Source organism: Pyrus communis, chromosome 6 (assembly GCF_041283825.1).
Source record: "Pyrus communis isolate YQ-2024b chromosome 6, ASM4128382v1, whole genome shotgun sequence".
In the NCBI taxonomy this organism is placed as follows: domain Eukaryota; kingdom Viridiplantae; phylum Streptophyta; class Magnoliopsida; order Rosales; family Rosaceae; genus Pyrus; species Pyrus communis.
The window spans coordinates 23,793,032-23,819,026 of NC_142570.1; the positions used below are offsets into that span (position 1 = coordinate 23,793,032).

Below are 25,995 nucleotides of genomic sequence, written 5' to 3' on the forward strand. Positions count from 1 at the left end.
ATTAGGTTTCTAAAGTTGGGTCGTCGTCATCCGGGCGAGAATCTCCGTTGCGGCCTCAGATTTCCCTTCAGAAATGGCCTTGTGACTGCTTGGAACATGTGGAGGTAGCAGGAGATTCCACGGAGGACGAAGAAGAAAGAGGCTTCTGGCTTTGACCAGGAGCCGCCGGAGAAACAAATTTGGAAGGTTTGAGAGAGAAGAAGAGGAGATTGAGGGAAGAAGAAGGAGGAGGAACATGAAGGAAGGTACTTTGACGGCGGGGGTGAATCTAGGTTCTTGCCGAAGCAAGAACAATGGTATAGAAGCAAACCTGCGATTTTGGTTTTTACTTCTTTTTAAAATTACTTTTAACCAAGCCTTTTTAATTAATAAAATGTTTTTTAAATAACTAATTAAAATATATTTTTTAATTAATTTTAATTGTTAAATACAAAATTCTTAATTTATTAATAATTAATTATTTTTTATTCTAGTTGGCATAAGAGTGGGCCTAGCTTCTACTACGTCATCATTTAACAGTTAAATTGATAGAAAATTTAATGGAGGTCTGACATTGCAATGAATTCATAAATTGATATATGAAATTGTAATGTTTAAAACAAGAGGTATGAGATTGTGGTTCGACTTATAATTGATGTAGTTTTGTGTAATTTACCCTTATATATACGAAAAACTAATGATAAACGCTTCAAAATTTTGAGTTTTAACAAAAAATCATGCAATAACTTTACTTAATGGTTAGGACAAAGCTTAACCTAAATCAGTCCAATTAACATGGCCCAACCAAAATAACCTAATGAGTTTCCAGTTTTACCCTTGACAATTTTTAATTCTTTCATTGTTAGTTTTTCGTATGTTTTTTTTTTTGTTTTTAGTACAATGATGTACTTTACACTAGGGAAGGGAAAGTTCAGCTAAACCACACAATGGGCAACCTAATTTGATATCGAATTTGCCATCCATGAGATTTGAACCTAAGACCTCTCACTTACAAGTGAAGAGAAATACCACAAAACTGTAATACTGAATGACTAGTTTTTCGTATGTTAGGCCATCTCCAACTGATCTGGCCAAATGGCTACAGGGCTAAAAATAACTCGAAATGACACAAAAATTGTCTCCAACCGAGGGCTAGGCCAATGGGCTCGTGGGCCCCACCAGGCTAAAACCACCAAATCAAGCCAATCGGCTGGCCCAAAGGAGCCAGCCAACAAACCCGGGGTCGGCCTAAATTTTGAACTATTTAGCAACGGCTACCTGGCGTCAACATGACGCCAGGTTACCGTTGGATTTGATTTTTTTTTTTTCTCAAGACAATTTTTTTAAAAAAAATTAATAAAAAATTCTAATTTTTTTCCTATAAATACCTAAGCCATTCCTACACCATTTCTCACATAATTTTCACAATTCCATACTATCTTACTTCATTTTATTTCAATTCGTCACATTCTGTTCTCTTACCTCTTCCAATAATCTTTCCTTCAATTTTTTTCAATAATTTTCAAATGGCTATATCTGCAATGAAAGGTAGGGCTTGGACCTGAAAAGAAGATAAAGCTCTTTGCAGGGCTTATAGATGGGCCTCAAAAGATAGTGTGAGGGGGAGTTCTCAAACAAGTGAAGGTGTTTGGACTCGTACGCCAAAAAAGTACTATGAGTTCTACTAAGGCACCACTCCATCGAATTCCCGAAACCAAGAGAGTTGTTCTTATGGAAAAAAAAAACATCTTCATCCAAGTTTGAATAAATGGCATCAAGCAGTGTTAAAGGCCGGAAGTAGACATGAAAGTGGAGCCAATTACTACGACGAAGTAAGTGTTTTCACAAATTATTTTAAATATTTAATTATATCACATTCAATTTCATAAATTAATTTCCTTTAATTTTTGTAACCATATTTTCTAGGTATGCCAAGTGAAGGAATTGTATATGGAGGACAACTCGAAACCCTGTAGTTATCACGGTTGTTGGGAAATTTGTAAAGGGTGGTTGTTATTTGAAGATCCACCTCAACAAATAGTTGATCCTACGCCGGTGTTCGGAAATGTTTCCTCAAATGTAGATGGGGATGAACATGAATCTCCTACTATTCAAGAAATAAGGGTAGAAAATCCGTCTCCGGGTGAAGGTTCCATACCTAGGGCTACGAGACGAAACAAGGCTAGAAAATTGAAGGAAGAGGGCAATGCAAAGGATGATTACGCCTTTCAACAGGGAATTGCATCCTCATTGCGATTAATGGCGGAGTAAAATGTCTTTTCTGTGGAAGAAAGGAACCGTATGCACGAAGAACGGGTAAAACTAATACAAGAAGAGATGGATGATAGGAACATGCAAAGGAACACTTTAGATTACACTCTAATGAGTAAGACATAATTTGATAGGAAAAAGAGGGAAATTATGGCCCAAGAGTTGTTTACATCCGACTATACTCCTACAATGGCGGATGAAGATGATGATTATAGTCTTTAAATTGAAGTTGTAATTTTTAAATTTAAGTTGTAGTAATCTTTAAATTTAAGTTGTAGTTTTTAAAATGAAGTAATTGAATATTTAAATTGAAGTTGTTGTAATTTTTAATATGTCCGAAAACCTTATTTTAATAAAGTAGTTTAATTTAAGTAACCATATTAATTCAATTAAAATAATAAATTATGTTTGGCCCATGGCCCTTTGGCCTTCTTGGTTGGAGATGATTTTTTTTATCACATGGCTATGTTTGGCCTATGACCATTTGACCCCCTCGGTTGGAGATGGTAAGAAATATGGCTTAACATTGTTCATTAAAATATTAATTTCTTAGAGGGCTATAAGGCTAAAGGGAGCCCTTTAACCCTCATTCGGTTGGAGATGGACTTAGTCTTCCATTTTGCTACTGCAGTGGAAGCTCACTACCATCATCCACACAAAGGCCAAAAAGCCAACCCCACTCAAATCAAACCCTTATTTTATATTGGTTTTTTTAGTCAAAATGGTCCATGAAATTTGCATAACACATAACTTTGGTCCCTGAGATTTAAAATCAATAGAAGTGGTCTTTGAGATTGTCCACTATCCATTAATTTGGTCATTCCGTTAAAAAACTCCATTAAGTTAAGGGTATAACATGTAACTTTGGTTCCTGAGATTGTCCACCATCGATCATTTTGGTTCTTCCATTAAAAAGCTTAGGGACCACTTAACAGAATTTTTTAATGAAATGACCAAAATAATAGATGATGAACAATCTTAGGAACCACTTCGATTGTTTTTAAATCTCAAAAACCAAAGTTATGTGATGAAAATCTCAGGAACCATTTTAACTAAAAAGCCTTTTAGAGCAGATAATATGATTTGGGGGAAAAAGATTCAATCATATATACCATGATTCCTTGCTACTTGGCAGCTCATGAATGGCAAGGGCCAAAGTCATTAGATTATTAGGTTTCCCCTGTTGGAAGAGGATCTTTTTTTTTTTATTATTTTATTTATTTAAATGGGGATTCGGGAGATCCTGTAATCATGTCCATTTATCGTACATCATGCGGTCAGAAATCATTTGAAATTTAAAATTTAAAATTAAATATAAATAGTACCTAACGAAAACAGATCGTACGATGTACGATGAACGGACATGATTACGAGATCTTTCGTATCCTCAGAAAAAGAATCCGGCAAGGATCCCTTTCCTCCCCTGTTAACCCACTAGCATAAAAAAAAATTGAAAGAATAAAAAATCAGTACAATGATTTCATTTAAAAAATAAATAAATAAAGCAATTCACACATATAAATACATTAAAAATATGTAAATTGCATATAACACATTGTGATTTAAAAAATATCTTTTACACTTGCGTAAGCACGAACATGAATGCTAGTATTGCTTAAAACTTAAAAGTATACTTCTACTTACACTCCACACAACCCGAATCCTTTTGTTTTGAACAAAAACTTTCAACTGTTTCATCTTTTTCTCCCAACTTCATACTTTGCCCCATATACTTTAACCAAGTACATGTATGAGTCAAATGGTCGTTTTGGAATCGTAAAATGAGGTACCAAACTTTACTTTTCTTTTTTGATTTTATATTTACAGTCTTGTTTTTTTTTTTTTCCTTTCGAAATTATGTAAATATTCATTTTTGTATATCTCTTCCGGTGAATAAATATTTTACACCCTGTCATTGAATTGTTTTTCAGCCCTCTAAATATGTAAGGTAGCAATTTCAAGCATATTACATCTTCTATTGAAGATGCAGTAACTTTAATTTTAGAACCTTATAATTTAAAATTAGTATTTGCCTACACATAAAATGTGCGAAATTTTTGACTTTTGTTTTTAAGGAGAGAGGAAGGAAGTGAAAGAGAACGTGGGGATGAGGAGAGTGGGAGAGATGTTTGTTTTTTATTTTTTCTTAAATTGGAGATAATAAAATCACCTCTGGGTAAGCCTTAAACAAAAAAAAGTAAAATTTTGTTTTATAAATTACGTTACTGTTCTTAACTTTTTTATTGTGATAAAGGATAAAAATATATTTTCATCCTTTTTTAATTGAGTAAATTTTTTTTTTATTAATAGGTAGTTTGGATGAGAAAATTCAATGATACGTTTTGAAAATCATCTCAAACTTAAAAGTTAATTAGTGTTGTAAAATCGACGATGTGTGTACAGTGGAATAAATAAAATAAGACACAAAATTTATGAGGTTCCTCTACAGTCAGTGTGACTGGAGTACGTCATCGGACAGCAGTAGTGCTTTCATTATAATTTGAATAATAAGAGTACAAAGATAACTCTATTTATTCTCTCCTCTCTTCTTCCTCTCTTTCTCTTCCCTCATCTCTTTTTCTCTGTGCTCTGTATCCATTGATAGTAGTCGGAGTGCTCTATTTATAGAGCAACTCCGTATTATTACATTTTGAATAATTACACCACACCTTTGACAAATGATCTCCACATATCAATATTCTGCCAAGGTTTTCAATAATGTGGCAATGTTTTCAATGCTATGGTCCATTGATAGTAGTCGGAGTGCTCTATTTATAGAGCAACTCCGTATTATTACATTTTGAATAATTACACCACACCTTTGACAAATGATCTCCATATATCAATATTCTGCCAAGGTTTAATGTGGCAATGTTTTCAATGCTATGGTCCATTGATAGTAGTCGGAGTGCTCTATTTATAGAGCAACTCCGTATTATTACATTTTGAATAATTACACCACACCTTTGACAAATGATCTCCATATATCAATATTCTGCCAAGGTTTTCAATAATGTGACAATATTTTCAATGCTATGGCAAGGTCTTCAATACTGCGGGCATTCATTACCCACTATTATTTTCAACAATTAGCCCTAAGTAGAGAATTTTCAACAGGAAAAGGCTACGACATATAAACATCCGGAGATAACTTTGCAGTTGCCGTGGAGCGAACACCATTCATGGGTTTAACACGATTTGGGCGTCCAAAGGGAGGAAAAGGGCAATTGAGCCCCAACCTATACGTGGCCAACTGTGGGCCAGCAGTGGGACTCTCCTACGACACCATAGCGGCGGTGTTTGCGGCCTTCGGTGAAATCAAAGGAGTCTACGCGGCTGACGACGGCGGCGCTCGGGTTGTTGTGTCTTTTGCAGAAGAGGGTTGTGCCCAAAACGCCTTGAATGCATTGGGCGGTCGGCCTTGCCCTGAGCTTGGAGGGCGCTCCTTGCACATTCGGTACTCTGTGATTCAACCCACTTCGCAGGTTTGGAATTCAACTCGTTTTTGTTTGTTGGGTTGTTTTAATTGATTTGGTAAAACTGGATGCTCGTCATTGTTCTGGTGAATCTTTAGGGTAGCAGGAATAGTGTGTATTTTTATTTATTGTATTGAATAAATTAGCTACTTTTAGCAAGGAATGACCCCGCCGAGTTTGTAAGGAATGAACTAGGAAGTGTTAGATAGCGGAAATTAGAAATGACGTTCATGAACATTACAAGGGCATGCGAGAGGGATTTGCAAATCACTATTTGGAATAAGTCGTTGACAAATCGCTCTTACATGCCTATCGGCTATTGCAATGCTCCCTCTATCTAACAATTTGTAGTCATTTCCTTACTACCTTGGCATCAATCTCTTGGGACTTAGAAATCTCTTACCCAAACAGAGCCTCAATGTTTTTTCCGTGATGTTGTATATCATGGTTCCCACTTAGGAACAAAACGTTACATTGCGTGGTTGCTCAAATTGTTGTTTTTAGTTTTGATGCATAAATTGATTTCCCAGAATATGTCTATCATTCCTCAGTTTCTTCTCACATTAATGTATTTGATGTCTTTATAGGGCCGAGCGAATGATGCAGTTCCCGTATCTTTGTTGGCTTCAGATTTAAACATTCCTGGCCTTTACTTGTTTCATGACTTTGTCACTGCTAAAGAAGAGGAGGTGTTCATTCCTTGTCCACATACACTTTCTTTTTAAACTTGTGAGGTGTCAACATAGTTTTCTGCATTACACCTTATATATGTATCTTATTTCTGTTTCTTTAGGAGTTACTTGCAGCAGTTGATGAAAGGCATTGGAATAATCTTTCGAAAAGAAGGGTTCAGCATTATGGCTATGAATTTTGTTATGAAGTAAGCCTTAGATATTTCACAGCTTGCCTCCTCCTAAACTTGATTATTTGTTCGTAAACTACACCATTGTGAAAGTATCCAATTATTTTGTTGGACAGCAATATCTCGTTTGAAATCTAATCATTACATTTGACGTATCAGTCCATGGATGAAAATATTGACATTTTCGTCCGGTGTTTGGCCAACATGTTAAAACATGGGAGTGGGAATGTTTCTTCTCGTGAATTTGTCAAAATTCTGTAAATTCCATTATATTTTTTTCCATATCAGTTTGAAACAGAGTAACAACTTGGAAATTGGTTGAAACAGAGCTAGAAATGGGAAATTGGTTAAACCAGAGGAAGAATTTGGAAGTTGGTTTAAAACAGAGCAATGATAAAGATATGCTATTGGAATGTTAACAACTGAATCTCCTTTTTTTCTTGAAACCCGTTATATTGATAGTGGTTTCTTGTCCTATTTACAATTTAGTTTAAGATGTTGGGGTTCTATCATCCATTCTAATATAAAATGATTTGTAGTTGTGTTGGAATAGTTTCTAGATATTATGTTGTTTTTTTTACTCTTTGTTTCTTCTTATTTTTAAAGAGAGGGTTAAAGCAATATTGGATTGCTAATTAAGTAAGGAATGTGAGGGACTTTCCAAGCGTTTCTGAGTTTCTGTATAATTCTGTTTTTTTTGTTGCTACAGACAAGGAACGTTGATTCTAGAAAGAACTTAGGTGAACTTCCAAGATTTGTATCCCCTATACTTGAAGGGATATCTATGCTTCCAAACTGCAAGGATGCTGAAGCTATTGTTTTGGACCAATTAACGGTATGAGACTATATATTCTGCACTTTATTTGTGATAGTTCTTTCATTTGACAAAATAGATCTTGTTTTCTTACTTTTATTTTGTGTTGAATTGAAATTATTGGAAGAAGATAGCTGTTATCTTTTGTTAGATATGGAATATCATGAACTAGTATGTCTTAAGAATACGAGTTATTGCATCATCATATGCATACTGAAGCTAGACTATTATATTACAGGTTAATGAGTACCCATCTGGGGTGGGTTTGTCCCCACATATAGACACCCATTCTGCTTTTGAGGGATTAATTTTCAGCCTTTCATTAGCAGGACCTTGCATTATGGAGTTTAGAAGATATCTGGAAGGCGGGTTGCCTCCTAGACCTTCCTCAAGTTCTGATTTTGAAGTGGAATGTTCTGAAAAGAATTCAAATTTTTTAAGAAGGGCAATCTATCTTCCTCCACGGTCTATGCTACTGTTATCTGGGGAGGCGCGCTATGCGTGGAATCATTACATTCCACACCATAAGGTATTTTATATAGTTTCTGAATTATCAACTTGTTGTCTGCTGGGGTCTTGCCTGCTAGTCACCTAAACCATTTTACACTACTGTAAGATTGTGTTAGCATTGTTACTTACCATTGAACATATATGGCATCAAACACAATCATCTCATCATCACACCATTCACCACCACATGCACACACACTCTCTCTCTCTCTCTCACATTGGTGGATTGTCATTCTCATTGATGGAAAAGGTTCATTAATTGCTTCTTTCACAGATTGACATGGTGAATGACAATGTGATAAGACGAGGCTCGAGGAGGGTGTCGTTCACACTTCGTAAGGTACATAACATTCAAAGTCCTTGGCTTTTGTTTTTTTTTTTTGGCTGCTACTGTGGAAACTCAAATTCATACTCGGAATCCTTGAATATGAGTTACAGAAGGAAATAAATTGCTATGGCTTAGACGATACAGAGTAAGCATCTCAATTACCACTTTGATATATGACCCTCTTTTATGTATGAAAAATCCGTCAATAGTGTTGTATGACTGTTTTTGAAAACCATCACATTTGTACTTATAGTATGTTTGGATTCGGAAACTTATGATTAAAAAACCCTGCCTTTTCTGGAAATTCTGGAGGTCAGTTATGATAATTTGGCTGTTTTGTGTAATAGCTTAGAGTGACTGATGTAGGTCGTGAACTTGTGATATAGAGTGCAAGAAAGTGGAAACTTAAAATGAATTTTGTTAAAAGGGATTCTGCTTTGCAAGATCCCACGTCCATTCAAAATTAATTATATTTTTCTATTTTATTCTTTTTATATATGGCTTTCAGGTTTTTGGTTTTCAATGTGGGATCAGATGTCATTCAATCCAATGGCTTGGAATCCTAATAATCTATAAAATTACAAGCTGTTGTATTGAATCATATGATTGTCTCACAGGCTCTAGCAAAATGGCTCCCATTATGGACAGCAGTGTGGTTACCTTTCTCACTGATTAGAAATAAGGAGCCTTAATGTACGTGGGCACATAGTTGTATAGAAAAAACATTCCTACTCATACTCGATTTTGTTATTGTTAAATCACTGTTGTCGTCATAATAGATATGTAGCATATGTCGGCACATATTATACATGCTATATCTGCGATGATATAACACGTATCAGGATACATAAACCTGTTTAGTTATACGTTAAAATTATGACTGAAGATGCTGCAAGAACCGAGCAAGTATGTGCACTAATGAAATATCATCAGTTTTATTTGTTACTTCTTATATTTGCTACCATACTTGAATGGCTGTGCGGGTGTGAATTCTAGTGCTTCAACTGCGTTCCTTGCTTTCCCTTTCTTCCCCTGTGTTCATAGTTGTATTTAAATACCAAACTAATCTCCTTCAGGGTACATTGCATGTGCATGTGGTTCAATACCTTAAATTGTTTCCATGCTATCCAGTTTTGCGCTATGTTCTAATAATTAGATTTATGATGTTAAGCTAAGTTCTTTCGTGCTTTTCAGATTAGAACAAGTCCATGCCAATGTGAATTCCCTGAATATTGCGACTCTCAGAGATTAAATGGGTACGTTTCTTGAAGGTAGAAGATGTTGCTTTGAATTCTGCTTCATTCAATAGCTTAATTTCATAAGAGATGGTTAGCATGGTCTAAGGTGATTAAGCGGACTTGATTCTTTGATCTCTGAACAGGTAACCCTGTGTTGCTAACAGTTGGTCTCTTAGATCTTCAAGGAAAGAGTTTAGCAATCGATGATCCCGCGTATGACTTTGTAGGATGAAATTCCAGGATCAGTAAATGGCAATCCATGTAGCAAAAATCGCTGCTGGTCTTACAAGGAGTAGAAATCACGAAAAGAGGAAGAGAAACTTAGATTTCGTTATCCGAAGCATTTACAGATCGGTGTAACAATTTCTTATACTTTAGACTTGTCGAAATTTACCTGAGGAGAAAACATCAAGTGAAATCTTTTGGCCATTTTTTTCTTTCTGAAAATTGGAAAATGCTGTCACTTAAAGCAATTGCTAGAGCATAATTGTTGAATTTCAAAATGGAATGAAGTGATTTGAGTCATTTTGCAAAGGGTATAACAGGCTTTGACATATGGGTGTGCATATCACATCGTACACGTACCATTCCCATTTCTTTGTGGGTAAGTAAATGAACTTATGAGACAAAGAACCGACCAATTACAAGCCCGTACGAAAGGAGAATTTTTTTTCATTGTGATCGGAACACGGAGGGTACACAACGTGTTTTTATTTAAGTGGTGGGAAATTTTATTTTTTAAGTTATTAACTTTTTAACACATATATCACACCATTTGTATAGTTACACGTGATGTACCATTCCGTGTACTAGTCACATTGAAAAAAAATTTCGTACAGAAGAAAGGCCAATTCCTACAAAATTCTAGTTGGAGATTTGTGTTTCTTTTCTCAAGGAGGCACATAAAAGTGAAGACAACTTCTGTATGTGCATCTATTCTATTTCATATTTTAAAAAGAAAAAAATGAAAAATATTGGGTTTCCGTATGAGTCTTTCTACAAATAGTGTACTATACATCACAAATCCAACGGTGATTATTATTCTAAAGCGCAAAAGATGAATGTATGGAATACATTTTTTGTATGATTCTTAGTCATATTACATTACATGGTAGAAGTTTAATGTTTGGCACATCTGCAAACAGTTGAAAGGCAACAAGTGTACGTAGCAATGCAAGTTTGGAATATTTTGCTTTATAAGAGCAAAGTAGTGAGCAAGATACCTAGATGGACAGATATATATATATATATATATATATATATATATGATATTTATATAATATGATAAATACAGACAACACAAATGCTTTCAAGCAAGGAAAGGAAGATACCAAAACCTTCCCTACCATTAAGAACTAGGAACAACCTCAACTGAATTCCACGTCTTGGGGGAAGCCGCTCAACCCTAAAATCTTCACCACCACCGCCGCCACCTGATCCAACATAAAACTGCCCATAAAACCCCGAAACGCTCTTGCCCTATATGTTGTCGCTCTTCGGGTTGGCCCTCAATGAAAAAAGCAGGAAGATTAATCCATGGTCCGCATCACCAAAGAACCACACACCCTTTGGTTTGGTTTGCAGCCATCATCTGCACCGTTATAGCCGTAGCCGTGATCATCGCGGGCATCGCGGTGTTTGTCGGCTACATGATCATCCATCCGAGGGTGCCTTTCGTCACCGTCACCTCCGCTCACCTCGAAACCTTCCAATACACCGTGGCCGGTCTTCTTGATACGGAGATCACCATTGTGGTAAGGGCGGAGAACGACAACACCAAAGCGCACGCAATGTTTTCGGACACGAGCTTCATTCTAAGCTTCCAAGGGCTGAACATTGCGAGGCTGGTGGCGTATCCGTTTGAAGTCAAGAAAAATAGTTCAGTTGATTTTCATTACTTGGTGCAATCATCGCCGATTCCTCTGAGTCCGGAGCTGATGGATCAAGTCGACATTTCGTTGAAACGGGACAAAATTATTTTTAACTTGAAGGGGAACTTGAGAGCAAGGTGGAGAGTAGGGCCGCTTGGTTCAGTGAAGTTCTGGGGTCACTTGAATTGTCAGCTCAAGTTTCATCCCTCAAATGGAACCTACATACGCTCTCCCTGCAGCTCAAGGGCAAAATAGTATTCAATCAATAGATTAATTCTTCCTTCTTTTTCTTTATAATATTATAATTACTGTCTTTCAGTTTTTATGTACACAAATTGAGTTCTTCTTTCTTCTTGTTCATCTATCTCTCTCTGCTCAGGCAATTGGCAATAATGAACACTTTTTGAGATTTAGTTGCAGAAGTAATAAATTTTTAGTAACGACTACATATAATTGATCCTACAAACTTTTATACTTTCTGGAAAAAAGAAGAAAGGGTTAATTGTCATTTCATAAACCTATTGGAAGAGCACAAACACAACTTTTATAAGAAGCTCCTTAGGCAATCAAGAAAAAACTTGGGTAATTAGCTATAATAAACAAATTTTAACATTTAGTTGCAAAAAAAAAAAATGTTTAGTGGTTATTATGTCGTTATTATATCATTGTTGTGTTATCGGTATGTCACATTTGTGTCGTTGATATATAATCAATATGTCGGCATTACTAAAAATAATCATTTCTGAAAATCAAATGAAAAATATGTTTACTATAGCTAATTTTCCAAAAAACTTTTTTACGAAGATTTCAGCAATCAAATGATGGATTTGCTAATGTAGCTCTTAAAAATGTTTACACCTGTATTTAATTTCGGAATGTTTATTGAGAAGCTCATTTAGTCCTCAACCAGCAACAATGAAGGGCCAAGGAGAAGGCTATGTTTTAGCTCCCTATAGTTTTATTTTTGGGTGTAGTCTCGGTTACATTATTTTCATCTCCACTAATGCAGGACTATACTGTAATAGTTTATTTTACTTGGAGAGAAAAAAAAGTAAAAGGTAAGAAGCCCACAAGGGCTCCACAAAGGCTTTGTCATAGTACTAAAAGCAGCATGCTCGAGGGTACAAGTGGCCAACCCGAGAGCTACTTGTAAGTAACATGTTTGCTGATTAAGATATAGTCCTTCCTGGCTAGGATATAACTTTGAGGATGACCTTAGGCAATAAGAAAAGAAGCAAAATACATGAAGCTTTGCGCATTCAGTAATCAAATAGCAAGTTGTGACCCACGACAATCGTGCATATTAAGCAAAAGAAGGTAAAGCTACCTAGAAGCAACTAAAGATACCCAAAAATCTGTGTAAATGGGGCCTAAAGAAAGCACCTTTATTTTCTTTATTTTGCTTTTGTGATTGCCTTTTCTTGGCTTTTTGTTTGGAGGTCTTTTGGAGTTGCTTCGAGGTGGTACTAATGAATGAGGCCAATGGTGTGCCTTTAACCAATTTGACTATGACCTAGACCAAATTGATAACACGTGGAAACTGAACAACTCATTAGCTAGCAACATGGCAAGATCTTACTTGGCAAATTATACGCACTTATAGAACTTAATTGTCATTAATTTGGGTTTTGAGAAAGGTGCATTATGCACATTGTTGCGAGTTGTATGTATATATTTATTAAGTTGTAAATGGACTTAATGTCTCACATCGGCGAAACAACCATTTATTCACACTTATAGAACTTACTTGTCATTACTTTTGGGTTTTGAGAAAGGTACATTATGCACATTGTTGCGAGTTGTATGTATATATTAATTACGTTATAAATAGGCTTAATGTCTCACATCAGCGAAATAACCATGTAACAATACTTCTAATTCCTATGTATACTCCATATTGGAAATTAATGAAATATATAAAAAAAATTCCAAAATATAATTCAACTTGGAGGATACAACTGTTTTAAGTTCAAGTAATCATCGAGTTCTAAAGTGTCAAAGTGGATGACAAACATCAAACTGGGTTGTGGCATAGACATTTGAGACATCCATCATTCCGTTATTTGAAGCATCAGTTTCCTTCTTTGTTTCACAATTGTAGTTATTCAATGTTCAAGTATGAAACATGTGTCATGGCTAAGAGTCATCATGCTCCATTTCCATTAGGTGATTCTAAATTTTCTTCGCCATTTGATTTGATACGTTCTGATGTGTGGGGTCCATCAAATGAATTTTGCTATACTTTTTTACTTTTATTGATGATAATACTTGAATAACTTGGGTGTTCTTGATGAAAAATAAGAGTGATGTCCCTTCTTTTCTTCAAGAATTTTGTGCAATGGTGTCTACTCAGTTTCAAACTAAAGTTAAGGTCTTCAAGTCTAATAACGAAGGAGAATATGTGAATAACACCTTGGCATGCATCTTTTGTGACTAGGGTATTATTCACTACACGACTACTCCGCTTACACCCAACAAAATGGTGTGTCCGAACGGAAGAATCTTCAAAAAGTGGAGGTTGCTCGCTCCTTGATGTTGAATAAGTCTGTATATTGCATGCTGTTGTGGCTGCTTGTATTTGATCAACAGTGTTCCAAGTTGGGTTCTGGATTTTCGATTGATGTGCTACAAAAACATGTCTCTTATGTCTCTATATCCAAACTTCCTCCTAAGGTGTGGTGTATGTGCATATATACTCTTATCAATGGAATAAACTTGATGGGATGTGTGCTTCTTGGGTATTGTAGAAATTTGACTCCTTAATTGATTACAATGGTTACAATATATATAGGGTTTGACAAAAGCCATATGTGGAAGAATCCTAAAATAAATACAATTATCAAATTACATTCTTAAAATTACGAAGATGATTGCTGTTTAATTAACACTCTTCTAACACCCCCTCCCGCAAACTAGACAAGTTGGATCAGACAGGTTTGGAATAAGGAACACCATGGCAGGTGTTGATGAAGAGCTTCGGTAAGGTCAGCCGACTGATCAGTAGAGGAAATATAACAAACCTGATGACTGCCAAGTGCCGCCTTTTCACGAACAAAGTGATAATCAAGTTCAATATGACGGGTGCGAGCATGATGATAACAAAGTGATAATGAAGTATTTTCTTGGAATTGAGGTCGCAAGATCCAAGCATGGTATTTTTTTTATCTCAACAGAACTATGTTCTTGAATTGTTGGTTGACACAGGTATGTTATATTGCAAACCTATTGATACCGATTGAGTAGAATCATCTCTGGGCTTTTTCCAAATCAATTTCCTACTCATAAGGAACAATATCAGAGGCTTGTGGGGGCAATTAATTTATTTGTCTCACACTCACCATGACATTGCTTGTGTAGTTAGTGTGGTAAGTCAATTTATGCACTCATCTAGTGAAGTTCATATGGATGCGGTAATTCGTATTTTGAGGTACTTGAAGATGGCTCCTGGTAGAGACTATGTTTTTTTTCTTTCAAGAATGGTCATTTGAATATAGAAGGGTACACAGATGCATATTGGGCGGGTTCTATTATTGACTGACGATCTACATTTGGATACTTTACTTTTCTAGGTGGTAATCTAGTTACTTGGAGAAGCAAGAAACAGAAACTGGTTGCTAGGTCAATCGAGAAGCTGAACTTCATGTTATGTCCCATGGTGTATGTGAATTGTTGTGATTGAAGAAATTGTTGAGGGATCTTGAGTTTAAACCCAAGGATGCTATAAATCTCTATTGTGATAACAAGGCTGTTATTGAGATTGCTCATAATTTGATGCAACATGATTATATAAAACATATGGAAATTGATCGACACTTTGTCAGGGGGAAAATTGGATGCTAGAGTTATTGCTTTTTGTTTGTGGGGTTTGAAGATCAACTCGTTGACGTGCTTACTAAGGTTGTGTCTAGTAGTGTGTTTTCCAACTCGCTTGACAAGTTGGACATACATGATATATTTGCTCCAATTTAAAGGGAAGTGTTGTATAGATGTATATACTAGTCAAGTTGTACATAGGCTTGTTGTCGCACATCGGTAAAATAACCATGTAAAAATACTTATAATTCATAAATAATGAAATATATTTGGATTCCCCAAAATATAAATGAACTGAACTCACATACATAGTGTGAAGAGACTGAAACGCAAGCAGCTTGGAAAGGTACACAAGAATGAAGATCTAACCGCTCACCATAAAATTCTGCAAGAAACAACTTTTTTTTTTTCATTTTCCTTCCTAGAAGGAAGGGAACTTGATTTTTTCAGAGCAATTTGACGGCGGCAGGCCAAGACAGTCAACAATTTTAGTTCCAAACTAGGTTCAAATTAAAGTTCCAAACTAACCAAACTCCATCGATTAAAAAAGAATCTAATTAATTATACATGTAACATTAGATATAAGAGAAATATAATATATATAAAAGTGAAATTGAAGTATTTCAAATGACCTGCACTGCTGAGCATCTCCAAGATGTTTACTTTGTTCCTGAGGTTTAGAGCTGCATGAAAGTAATGATATTGACCACCGAAGAGTGGTTCTGAACAAGTTCCGTACTTCGTCCATTCCTGCTCCCATAGTTTGCTACTGCCACTTATTGGGCAGGAAAGGGATGGCCACTCATTTTCCAAGCTCTTTGTCAGGTTTGAGATCTATTCAATCAGAAGGGTAATGGTCAAGTATAAGTCCGTGTAAAGTTTGTTTATATACTACTGTTGACCTTAAAAACTACCAAGCCTACATGGCGCGCAGGCTGAATAACTAATGGGTTAACTACGTTCTTCGGTTGATGCGGGCCGTGCCAACTCGTCGGCCGAGCTCGGCCGAGGAGTAAAATTTGTTGATGTTGCGTTGAGCGCGTTGCTGACTTCTTGATCTTGCAACTACGACCGAAGAAGGAACACGTCTTGACCTTCAGGTTCTCGAGCCTGAAGACAAGGCTGCTGGTTCTGCGAAGTTCATGAATCGTCGGCACCAGGTTCAGTCATGGTGATTATATTCGTAAGAGTATAAGCACATCGAACCGGCTCCAAATTATACGGACACAGGTACTCAAAAGAGATGTATGTCTTGATGGTAAATGTGGTTCGGCCGTCAGAAGGCCGAACTCTGAAACTCACTTATGAGTATCCAATCATAAAATCACTCGGCGTTCAATGTGCCGAATGTAGTAACTTGTAACACCTTACTTTGCCGAGAAGGCTAATAAGATGACTTCTGCCAATAAGGATTCGGAAATCCTTCTCGACCGAGACTTGGATAGGTAACCAGTCGGTCTCGACGCAGTGCTGTTTATCCAAACTGAAGGTGCTCCTCAGTCGACTGATTCTACGGCAACAGTGCTGTTTATCCAAACTGAAGATGTTCAACGGTTGCCTTCACAATGCTATTTATCCAAACTGAAGATGTGTTGGTGGAAAAAGAAAATAAGAAATCTCAAGATGTTTGAGAGGTTTGTGCAGGGCAATTTGTGTGTTGAATTGGGGAGGGTTCAAATGATGCATCCCCCTCTTATTTATAGCATCCAATCTCATCTTGGCCGAATTAGAACTATACTTGGATTAGGATTCTTCGTCCTAGTCCTACCAGGGCTCGGCCAATCCTACTCCTACTCGGACTTTGAACTAAACTCTTTATCCGGCCACCTTCACTTCTCAAATCTTAGCGTCCTCACTCCACTGAGACTCCTTATCATACTAGGACTTCGACCCATCCGCTCTTATCCAAATCACTCATTCTTGTAATAGGACTCGATCGCCTTAACTGAGTGGCTTATGACCACTAGACAACCCATAATACATTTGGAAAAGTTTTGGGCCGAATATAAACCTACGCTTGACCCAATAATATTATATTGGGCCCAAACAACTACAGAAGAGAAAAAAGAAGCTAAAGCTTCTAGCTACAAAACCAATTGGCAATGAGAATAATGACACAACTCCTTATACGTTTTTATAAAGTTTGTCCGATTTTCGGTGTGGGACATTTGATCACAACACATGCACGCTGAGCCGTTTTAAATAGTTTTAATTTTTTTTATTTTATAGATGCTTCTAACAAATCAAAGAATGCCCATATTGTGGAAGTAAAAGCAAGATCATATATATGGGTTTGTTTTTAGTAGTCCAGAGTATTCAGTTGTTTGACTCTTTATCAATTAGATTGGCAACTTGAGGAAAAATAATATTTTCTCAATTCAGTTCTGATCGTCTATTTTTTATCATATTGAGTAGTTCGGACTATTAAAGAAAAATATTTCATATGTGTACATTCTGTCTAATGAACCATGGTACAGTCTCAAAATTAAGTAAAATTAGTTATTAGTAGAGTGATAATGGAAGAGGGTTTAGGGTACCTACCTCAGATAAACGGAAATGGGTGTTGGACTCGCAGTTGGTAGGCATTTCTCCGGTAAACGAAAGGGACCATATCCCACCAATCTTGAAATCTTTGGTCGGCTTTCCTGTCTTTGGGTAGCAACAACCCTGCTTTGCTGCTCCACAGTAAGATCCTGGCCACTAATTACAGAAAGGGATATTCATATATGCTACTGGATTGAAGATACATTGAGCTGAGTTACATGGAGTTGCAGAGAGAGAGAGAGAGAGAGAGAGAGAGATACCTGGAAAACCATGTAGTAGGAAACAACATTTTCAAAAGCTATGGAGAGAGTAGTTGTTGATAGGATTACTGCAAAGACTATCAAACGCCCCAAGAGAGAAGTGAATCTTGTCATGGTTTATGACTTAGTTTCTGTTGTTATACGGGACTCTATCCATATATAGTTGTTCTGATGAATCACAACACGAGGGTCATGGGTGTGGACTCATGAATTTCTGCATCATTTATCACTCATATCTGTATGAGGTAATTTGGGCGCAGAGCTGCAGAGCCAATTATAAATATCCTGATAAGAGCTTGCATGGAACGAATTTATCGTCAGTGTGATATTATTAAATAATACAATGTTAACTTTTGTTCATATGACATTACATTGTGAATCAACAGAACAGTATCTGATAATGAATACGTTTACTCTATTAAATCTCAGCTACTTATTTTTACGTTTTTCAGTTGTAATTATTATTGTACACTTATTATCTACCAACCAAAAAACCATTGCCATAAAATATCCATATCTGATTTTTCTCGAGAGTTTCAAGAGCATTTGTGCCAGAAGAAGGCATTCCAAACCCAAAGCATCCTTCCCATATTTTTACTTTATCACATGAAATGTATGCTTTGAGATTAATAAATCCATTTGATGTTGCCAGAAACAAATAGACTCGACACTCCCTTTGTTCCATTTCATAGACCCCAAAATCCAAATTTGACGTGAACCTTCCCTTTATAGAATTGACCTGCAACGAATTATATCACCGACATACTGTCTTAATTAGTATGATGTTCTAGCAAACTGCTGTTTTTGTCATTTAACATTCGACAGAGCGGTTACTTAGTACTATAGTCTAGTGGTGGAACAGGTAATATTGTTTGGAGGGGCGAACACGATGTCATTGAAATGCAAATTTATGAAGCTTAATACTACGGTATAATGATATTATTCTTCACTTGTAAGCGAGATGATCTTAAGTTCGATTCTCGATTAAGACTTGGAGAACCTATAACGCTCCAAGACAAAGAAGGCTCTCTCTCACACTCACAATCATCGCCACACTTAAATTCTCAAACACTCTACACGCTCAGAAGACTCAAAAAGTTCTTATTTTTAATTCAGTGGGAATCGTTAGTGGGTTAATATTTAGTTGGTAGGAGGAAGGCGAATCAGTGGGAATCGATTCTGCATCAGAATGCGTAGTTATAATTACTTTCAGCTATTTTGGTAAAGTGCTAGTTGCATTTTATTATTTTTTTGTTTTTGTGGAACCATATTCGTCAATTTTTTTCATTGCAAATAAATATCTTAATAGTTTTAGATTCGTCTAATTATTTTTAAAGAATAATTTATAACTGCTGAATTGAAATATAAGCGGCTAAAATCCTTAAAGAAATAGAGTGAGCTAAGAAAGTGTTTCAGAAAAATGTGTCCCCACTATCTTAGCCTCTGTGGTCTAAACAAATTGTGGTTACTCACCATTCATTCTTAACACAATAATAGGTAGTTATTAATTTTTTTGTTGTATTTTTTCCTTCGTTCTTAAATTAAAAATAAAACTCTGGGTGATTGACAATTAGCATGAAGCCTATATATAGAACGAAACTCGCATATAACATAGCATGTGTGCCCGGAAGTAGAAGGCACTCCAAGGTTCCATTCCCAAAGCGTACTTCCATTTCCAACGTCCCAAAATTTTAAATTTTGATGCTAACTTTCCAGATATAGAAATCTGCAACGAATGATGTCACCAAGTGATCCAAACTCTGTAATTTTTCACTTAGAAAGAAGATTAATGTTGGATGAGAGGATGAGGGAAGTTCGATCTATTTAAAGTCCCAATATATGTTTCACCGAAAACGTGTCACTCATTGGCCATGCTCCTGCTGCCACCTCTGCATTCCCACAACTGCTTTTGATAGGAACAAGCCCTGCACGTATCCACTCTCACTCCTCTCTCTTCTCTCTCTCTTTCTCTCTCTCTCTCTCTAAGCTCAACTCGCACCCTCTGCGCCCTGCTGCGTAAGTGTTCTTTTCCTCTTCTGTAGTATTGCCATCGTCTTCCGCTTTTTTTTGTGTTTCATTGGTTATCTGAAAATTCTCGGTTAGACTTTCTTTTTGTTTTTTTCGCGTAAGAATTTCCTAATGGATGTGCTTTTAATGGTTCCTCGGCATGCTTCTGTGTTATTTTGGGTTTGAAGGAAGATGGGTTACTGGGTTTTTCACATATTTGTTCCCCAGATGGAATTTTTTGTGGTCTGTTGCTACTTTTCCGGTTAACAGTTTTGGGTATGATTTAATTCTCTGTTTTATTTTGTTTTTAATTTTTTGGGTTTTCTTTCTGCATTTCATTTTAGTTAATATAGTCCGAAGTAGTTTGATTCGATTCGATCTGAGGTTGAAGCATTCTTTATCTTGGTTCAGCTTTCTATTGAATCGCGTTAGTTCTGTTGTTAATAGTTGTTTTGGTTACAAGCGATATTACTGCTCTAAATTACACTAAGACACTAAGGGGATTGGAAGGGTTTGAACTCGGATTGCAGTGGGTTGAACAGAAAGGCGGCAATCCACCACTTGCATTGTTAATATTTGTTGAATGGATTGGGAATGTTTTATTCATCGATCTTCTTTGTTTCACCATTACTGTTATTACATAGTGCAATGGGCAGTTAGTGGACCAGAAGTCTCATTTTTCAGGACTTGCAATGGAATTTGACACTTTGTTGAGCACTGTGATCATTTAAAGTTACCAAATTTTATGAGACGTGTAGTCGATATATTTTTGAGATCTCTATCATCATTAGAACTGAAATTCGGATCTGTGTTTCTGAGAACCTTTTCAATTATTTATTTAGTTTTCTTTTGTTTCGTTTTTCATAAGCATTCATTGATTATGCAGGATGGTAGGAACTCAAAAATAAGTTACATCATGTCTTGCAAACTGTGACAAACTAATTGATTAGAAAAGGCACTAATACCGGTCGATGTGATGGCATTGCTTTCCGAGTTAATAACTATCACAATAATCTTGGTGACTCGGCCTTTCTCACTTTTGAAGCTCTTATGCTTGTTTGGCATAAAGACTACTTTTATTGTCATTCATGCATGGTTGGATTTGTTGAGGGCAGCTGTCTGCTTCCATGTGAACATATTCTGGAGAATCATGATATGGACATTGGCACTTATATCCCTGCCCGGGCGTGTTTTGACTGCCTTACAGAGGGAGAGGCAGGTTGGTTTTATCTGCTTTCTGTCAATTTTACTCTCCTATTTTGGAAACACATATTTTGAGCATGATATTTACTAAGATAAGTAGATTGGCATGTTGACATGTAATTATACGAAGATTCTCACTATGTGTGTTTTTCTTTGGGTTCGCTTTGGTATGTTGGCATGTAACTATATTAAAAAAAATCCCATCCTCACCCATTGTGTTTTTTGTTTTGGTTCCATTTACGAGCAGTTTACTATAAATTTTTGTTTGTTTATTTGTATGTTGTTTTGTTGCTTGTGTGATTGAGCATAACTTTCTAATAAATCTCACGCTTGTAAGTTTTTATTCATTTCAGATCACAAATGTTTAGGAGAAAAAGGGAGTCCTGTAGTTCATTTCACTTCATTTTTAATTTCCAATGAAAGAGCCACGAACCAATGAGGGAGGACGATGACTACAGGGTTAGGGAACGGTTCTAAAGAAAAGTAACTAGGAACAAAAATTATAGAGACTGACTCAATGTATAGAGACTACGAGATAAACTCTGAGAGTGCTAACCTTCCTGTACCTCTGATACATCACTTGCTGCATACTACTACTACCAGTTTGTTTAACTCTGAAAGTTTGCAAAAGGATTGTGTGTACGTGTGCATGTGTATAGTGTGGGGTCATTCTTGTGCCTCTTTTCAGGTTTGAGAAAGCTGACTAGAAATGTTACCGTTGTTTTCTCTTGAGTCCTTTTTCTGGATTGACTTTATAGTCATAGTTACATGAATTAGCTGTCTGTTATTTTATTTTTTTGGTCGAAGGGATTAACTCTTTTATTACGAGACTCTGTAAGGTACTCCTCTTTGAAATCAAGTGTGTCAAAGATAATGGATGGTTATGATTTGTGCTCTAGCTGGAGACTAGGGTGATGGCTTTTGTTCGTTTACTATGTCTGCTCTTGCTTTTGATGATGTTTATTTCCAGTTGTTTGGCTCTTAGTTACTTCGCATCTGTTTATGCTTCATCTGCTAGATGGTTATTTTCCTCATTGTATTATGGTTCCTAAATTTCATCTTCTCTCAGTATGTCTTAAGCTACGAGGAATGTTGTTGTGTTAACAGCTGGAAAAACATTTACACGATATGCAAATTGAGTTGGAGAATCTAGAATGGGATAGAAAAGAACTTCAGGAGCATCTAATTACAGCCATTAAAGAACAAAGAATGATGGAGTTGATATTAGCAGAACTTGAAGAGGAACATGACAAGGCCATTGCCAAAATTGATCTGCTAGTGAGCAAGGTAATGACTTATATCATCCCCTTGCATGCCTTGAGCTAGTGGCAAAAACCGCATTCGACTACTCTTGCTGCACTTTAAGTATTTCTTACTATGCCAAACATGACTAAACACTTCTAATTTGTAACTTCTCTAGTATAGTTTGCGGAACAACAATTTCGCGTGTCCTCTGGCTCTGGTGTTTGGTGTGCCAATATTTAGCGATCCAAAATAAGGACATGCCAATATGTATGTGTGAGCCTGCACCTTTTTATGAGGAAATGAAAGGATTTGAATCTATATTTCTTGTAATGATTAAATTTAACAATTGAAACTAAGAATCCCCTTCTTAAGAGAGTACATTTTGATTAGAACCAAAAGAGATCTTATTCTTGTGGTTACCCTGCACCATCTAGTTCTTAGATCCCGTTTAACAGTTATCAATGACAAAATCAGCAAAAGTTGAAAATTGTTTGATCGTTTGATATTATCACGGGTATCTCAGTTTTTGCAATAAACATTGTCTACTATTTTTGTGATGTTAGATGACTAGGTGGTTTCCGAGTGGTTTGGAAAATTGGGTCGCTTTTCTTCTGATACTAATTTAAGTTGAATGATCAACCACTTACAGACTTTGCTCTTACTTCTGAAAATGAAAACAAGAAACCCTTCTCTCAGTTCTTAAACAAGACACAACAAGAGACACGGTCGCTAAGTTGCTTGCAATGAAAATTTAGATTCTCTTTCTATATATATATGCATTACTATGTCCCGTTTTACACTTCACTGAATACTGACCCTTTTATGTGCTTTGGCAGTTACACGATCTGAAAACTGAAAATCTGCGGCTAAAAGAAATTCAGGGCAAAGGATGGAACGACAAAGGTCGAGATCAAACAGGCAATGCACAGAGTACAGCCATTGGGATCCCATCATGGAAATCCCGTTATGGTGGAAGTGAATTCATCCGTCAAGACCTTCTGATGCACAAAGATACATGGGGGGACGAAAGCAAAACTAATATGGAGTTGCTCAAAACCTTAAGAAATGAACCAGTATCCAGTGGACCTATACATCCTGTTATGCCTGAAATCAGCCTCAGAAATTTAGATATGAGTGAAGTTTTTTACCAGCGAAGGGGTATTGCAATCAAACAGAGTCTTTTCAGTGCAGTGTTATCAGTTTTGGTTGGGATTATCATTTGGCAAGCGGAAGACCCTTGCATGCCCCTTGTCGTGGCTCTCTTCTCCGTGGTTGGTCTGTCACTCAAGAGCGTGGTTCAGTTTTTCTCGACCATAAGGAATAGACCTGCTACCGACGCCGTTGCTCTCTTAAGCTTCAACTGGTTCATACTTGGAACACTTACCTACCCGACATTACCGAAGGCTGCGCATATGGTGGCTCCATTGGCATTAAATTTTGTCGACCGAGCGTTGAGCTGGCTTGGTTTCTCTTTTTCCCTAGCTTAAGTCTGTCTCTCCTTTTCATACACTTGCATGTACTATATAGCCCTTGGAATACGACGATGGTCTTTTGTATATAATCGTTTTGAGAGCTTGTATGTTGAAAGGTTGCTCTACAGTATTTGATTTTATCTTGCTCATGAATTGGTTTGTTAAGTTCCCTCGGAAGAGCACCGGAGAAATGGGTCAATTTTGGCGTACTCCTCGTGTTCGTTCAGCTCTCAACATCCAACTGAGTGCTGGAATTGTCCTCCTTCCCACAAGCATCCTTCGCTCTCGAACGCCACTTGGGGTTATTCCGACAAAGGATTCCCGAACCCCTACGTCCACAAATTCGATAAAAAGTGATGTTGGCTACTCTGTTAGTGATGTTGGCAACTCGATTGTGTTTTTGAGCTTCAAAGCACATTCGAGTCACCAAAATCAGTGGTGACGATGATCAAACCACATTCGAGTTGCCAAAATCAATGGTGACGATGATTTTGCCCTATAGGGAAGCAATGTGGTGAAATCCAATGACTATGGTCTATTCGTTGTGCATTACCGCCCACACAGAAATGTGAAGAGTTATTTCTAACCACACAATATGACCGGTCATATCCCGATTAGACCTCAGGTGTTTGAAAATTAAGGAAGTGTGACCAGACCGCTTAGGCACTAGACTAGCCCACCTAAACTCACTTAGGCACCCGCTTAGATCACGACTTTGACTTATACAGAAAATAGACAACTTTCATTTGGCATTTTATATAGGTCACGACTCTGACTTAGACTTGTTGAGTACTTGGATGAACACTCATTATTGTTCTCCATATTTTCAATATGTTGTATACTCTATAATTTATATGACATTTCATTTTGCAATTTATGTGTCCAAATATATTTATGTATTTTTTAAGTATAAATAGGCACAATATATAATAAATCTATTTAAATCCGCTTAGTCCGCCTAAGCCCCCTACCTAGGCCACACATGGCCCTTAGGCACTTGGTCCCAAACTGAATGACTATTTTTGTGATTATATCTACGTGAGAATTGCAAACTAAGTTGAGCCAAGTGGTAATTGGTTTTTAGTTTCATTTGGCATACATAAAAAAAAATTGAAGTTCTATCATAAATAAGACATAGAAAAGAACATAACATCGATTTTAACGACATTCATGGCATAACCTTTTGAATAGAAACTTAGTTTACTTGTGGTGCAAGTTTACATTCAATTGCACTTCCTTCTCCGGGCACACAAATTGAATGAGTAAAGTCTAAGATCACGACGAACATTACAATTCAACTTTTCTGTTGGTATTGTCAACAGTGGCACGCTTGATATAACAAATCACTCATTTAAAAGAGTTTCATGCCTACTTAAAGTGTTACAAGACATTTTAACACTCATTTAAAAGAGTTTCATACCTGCTTTAAAGTGTTACAAGATATTTTAAACTGATAACAGTTATAAATACTCGCATAAAACATAATGATATCAACACATGAGCGATTGACGCTAGCTAAATCTGAATCTGTGGATAAGAAAGCGGGGACATGATGAGTAACGTAATTGAAGGAGTGATGCACACGTATAAGTGATTGGATAAAGAACTGACGCAATTCTTTGTTTCTGGTTTGGTGATGGAGTTTATTTTCCCCTCTAGCTAGTGACATCTGTCTGGCTACGACTCTCAGTTATTAATTACCTAAATCGGTGTCCTAAAAGGAGGAGATGGTATTTGACTTTCCAACTCCCCGTCTTAATCTGTGCAATTAAATCTGGAAGTGGACTTGTCAACTTGTCAATTTATGCCAATTTCCTTCACTCGAAATATACATTGGCACTAGTTAGTTATTCCTTGGTTTAATTGGCAATGGCAAAGTGCCTTTTCATCTTTGCAAGCACAAGGTGGACAAGTTTTTTCAAACTTTTCAAATTACATATAAATGGTTAGTCGTAATAATTCAGTTTGAATTTAGTATTGACGCTATTTGACTTTAAGATCTCGTAATTATAAAGAAAATGAAATTACTAAATTTTATTGTTAATTGACATTTTTTTGTAAGCAGCTCTCCTATGATCTTCATTTTGAGGACATGAATATCG

The 25,995-nt window shown here is 36.5% G+C and overlaps 4 protein-coding genes across 8 annotated transcripts; 3 read left to right on the top strand and 1 right to left on the bottom strand.

The window, feature by feature from the left end:
• Positions 1 to 5,265: 5,265 nt before the first annotated feature.
• Positions 5,266 to 10,003, top strand: TRM9 (RNA-binding (RRM/RBD/RNP motifs) family protein). 3 transcript variants are annotated; one of them, XM_068450566.2, is made up of 8 exons: positions 5,266 to 5,735; positions 6,314 to 6,415; positions 6,520 to 6,606; positions 7,298 to 7,423; positions 7,641 to 7,931; positions 8,187 to 8,252; positions 9,435 to 9,511; positions 9,622 to 10,003. In XM_068450566.2, the coding sequence occupies exons 1-7, from the start codon at positions 5,433 to 5,435 to the stop codon at positions 9,507 to 9,509; spliced, it is 1,050 nt and encodes a 349-aa protein (XP_068306667.2). In that variant the 5' UTR covers positions 5,266 to 5,432; the 3' UTR covers positions 9,510 to 9,511; positions 9,622 to 10,003. The 3 variants fall into 3 exon arrangements, with proteins under 3 accessions (XP_068306667.2, XP_068306668.2, XP_088552213.1); XM_068450567.2 differs by having other exon boundaries at positions 9,435 to 9,496; XM_088696087.1 differs by lacking the exon at positions 9,622 to 10,003 and adding an exon at positions 8,351 to 8,385 and having other exon boundaries at positions 9,435 to 9,492.
• Positions 10,004 to 10,761: 758 nt separating this feature from the next.
• On the top strand, positions 10,762 to 11,762 carry LOC137711743 (late embryogenesis abundant protein). The gene has a single exon (XM_068450998.2). It carries the CDS (start codon positions 10,990 to 10,992, stop codon positions 11,602 to 11,604), a length of 615 nt encoding a protein of 204 aa, XP_068307099.1. The 5' UTR covers positions 10,762 to 10,989; the 3' UTR covers positions 11,605 to 11,762.
• Positions 11,763 to 15,723: 3,961 nt separating this feature from the next.
• Positions 15,724 to 18,276, bottom strand: LOC148696476 (extracellular ribonuclease LE-like). Its single transcript, XM_088695227.1, has 3 exons — positions 17,967 to 18,276; positions 17,704 to 17,862; positions 15,724 to 15,996 (listed from the first exon to the last, which is right to left on the bottom strand). Exons 1-3 carry the CDS (start codon positions 18,078 to 18,080, stop codon positions 15,724 to 15,726), a joined length of 546 nt encoding a protein of 181 aa, XP_088551353.1. The 5' UTR covers positions 18,081 to 18,276.
• A 1,306-nt stretch (positions 18,277 to 19,582) lies between these two features.
• On the top strand, positions 19,583 to 24,046 carry LOC137711619 (coiled-coil protein). Of its 3 annotated transcripts, none has more exons than XM_068450875.2 (4): positions 19,583 to 19,982; positions 20,860 to 21,192; positions 22,284 to 22,463; positions 23,258 to 24,046. In XM_068450875.2, exons 2-4 carry the CDS (start codon positions 20,950 to 20,952, stop codon positions 23,906 to 23,908), a joined length of 1,074 nt encoding a protein of 357 aa, XP_068306976.2. In that variant the 5' UTR covers positions 19,583 to 19,982; positions 20,860 to 20,949; the 3' UTR covers positions 23,909 to 24,046. The 3 variants fall into 3 exon arrangements, with proteins under 3 accessions (XP_068306976.2, XP_088552215.1, XP_088552214.1); XM_088696089.1 differs by having other exon boundaries at positions 19,736 to 19,982; positions 21,019 to 21,192; XM_088696088.1 differs by having other exon boundaries at positions 19,980 to 20,249.
• The last annotated feature ends 1,949 nt before the right edge of the window (positions 24,047 to 25,995 follow it).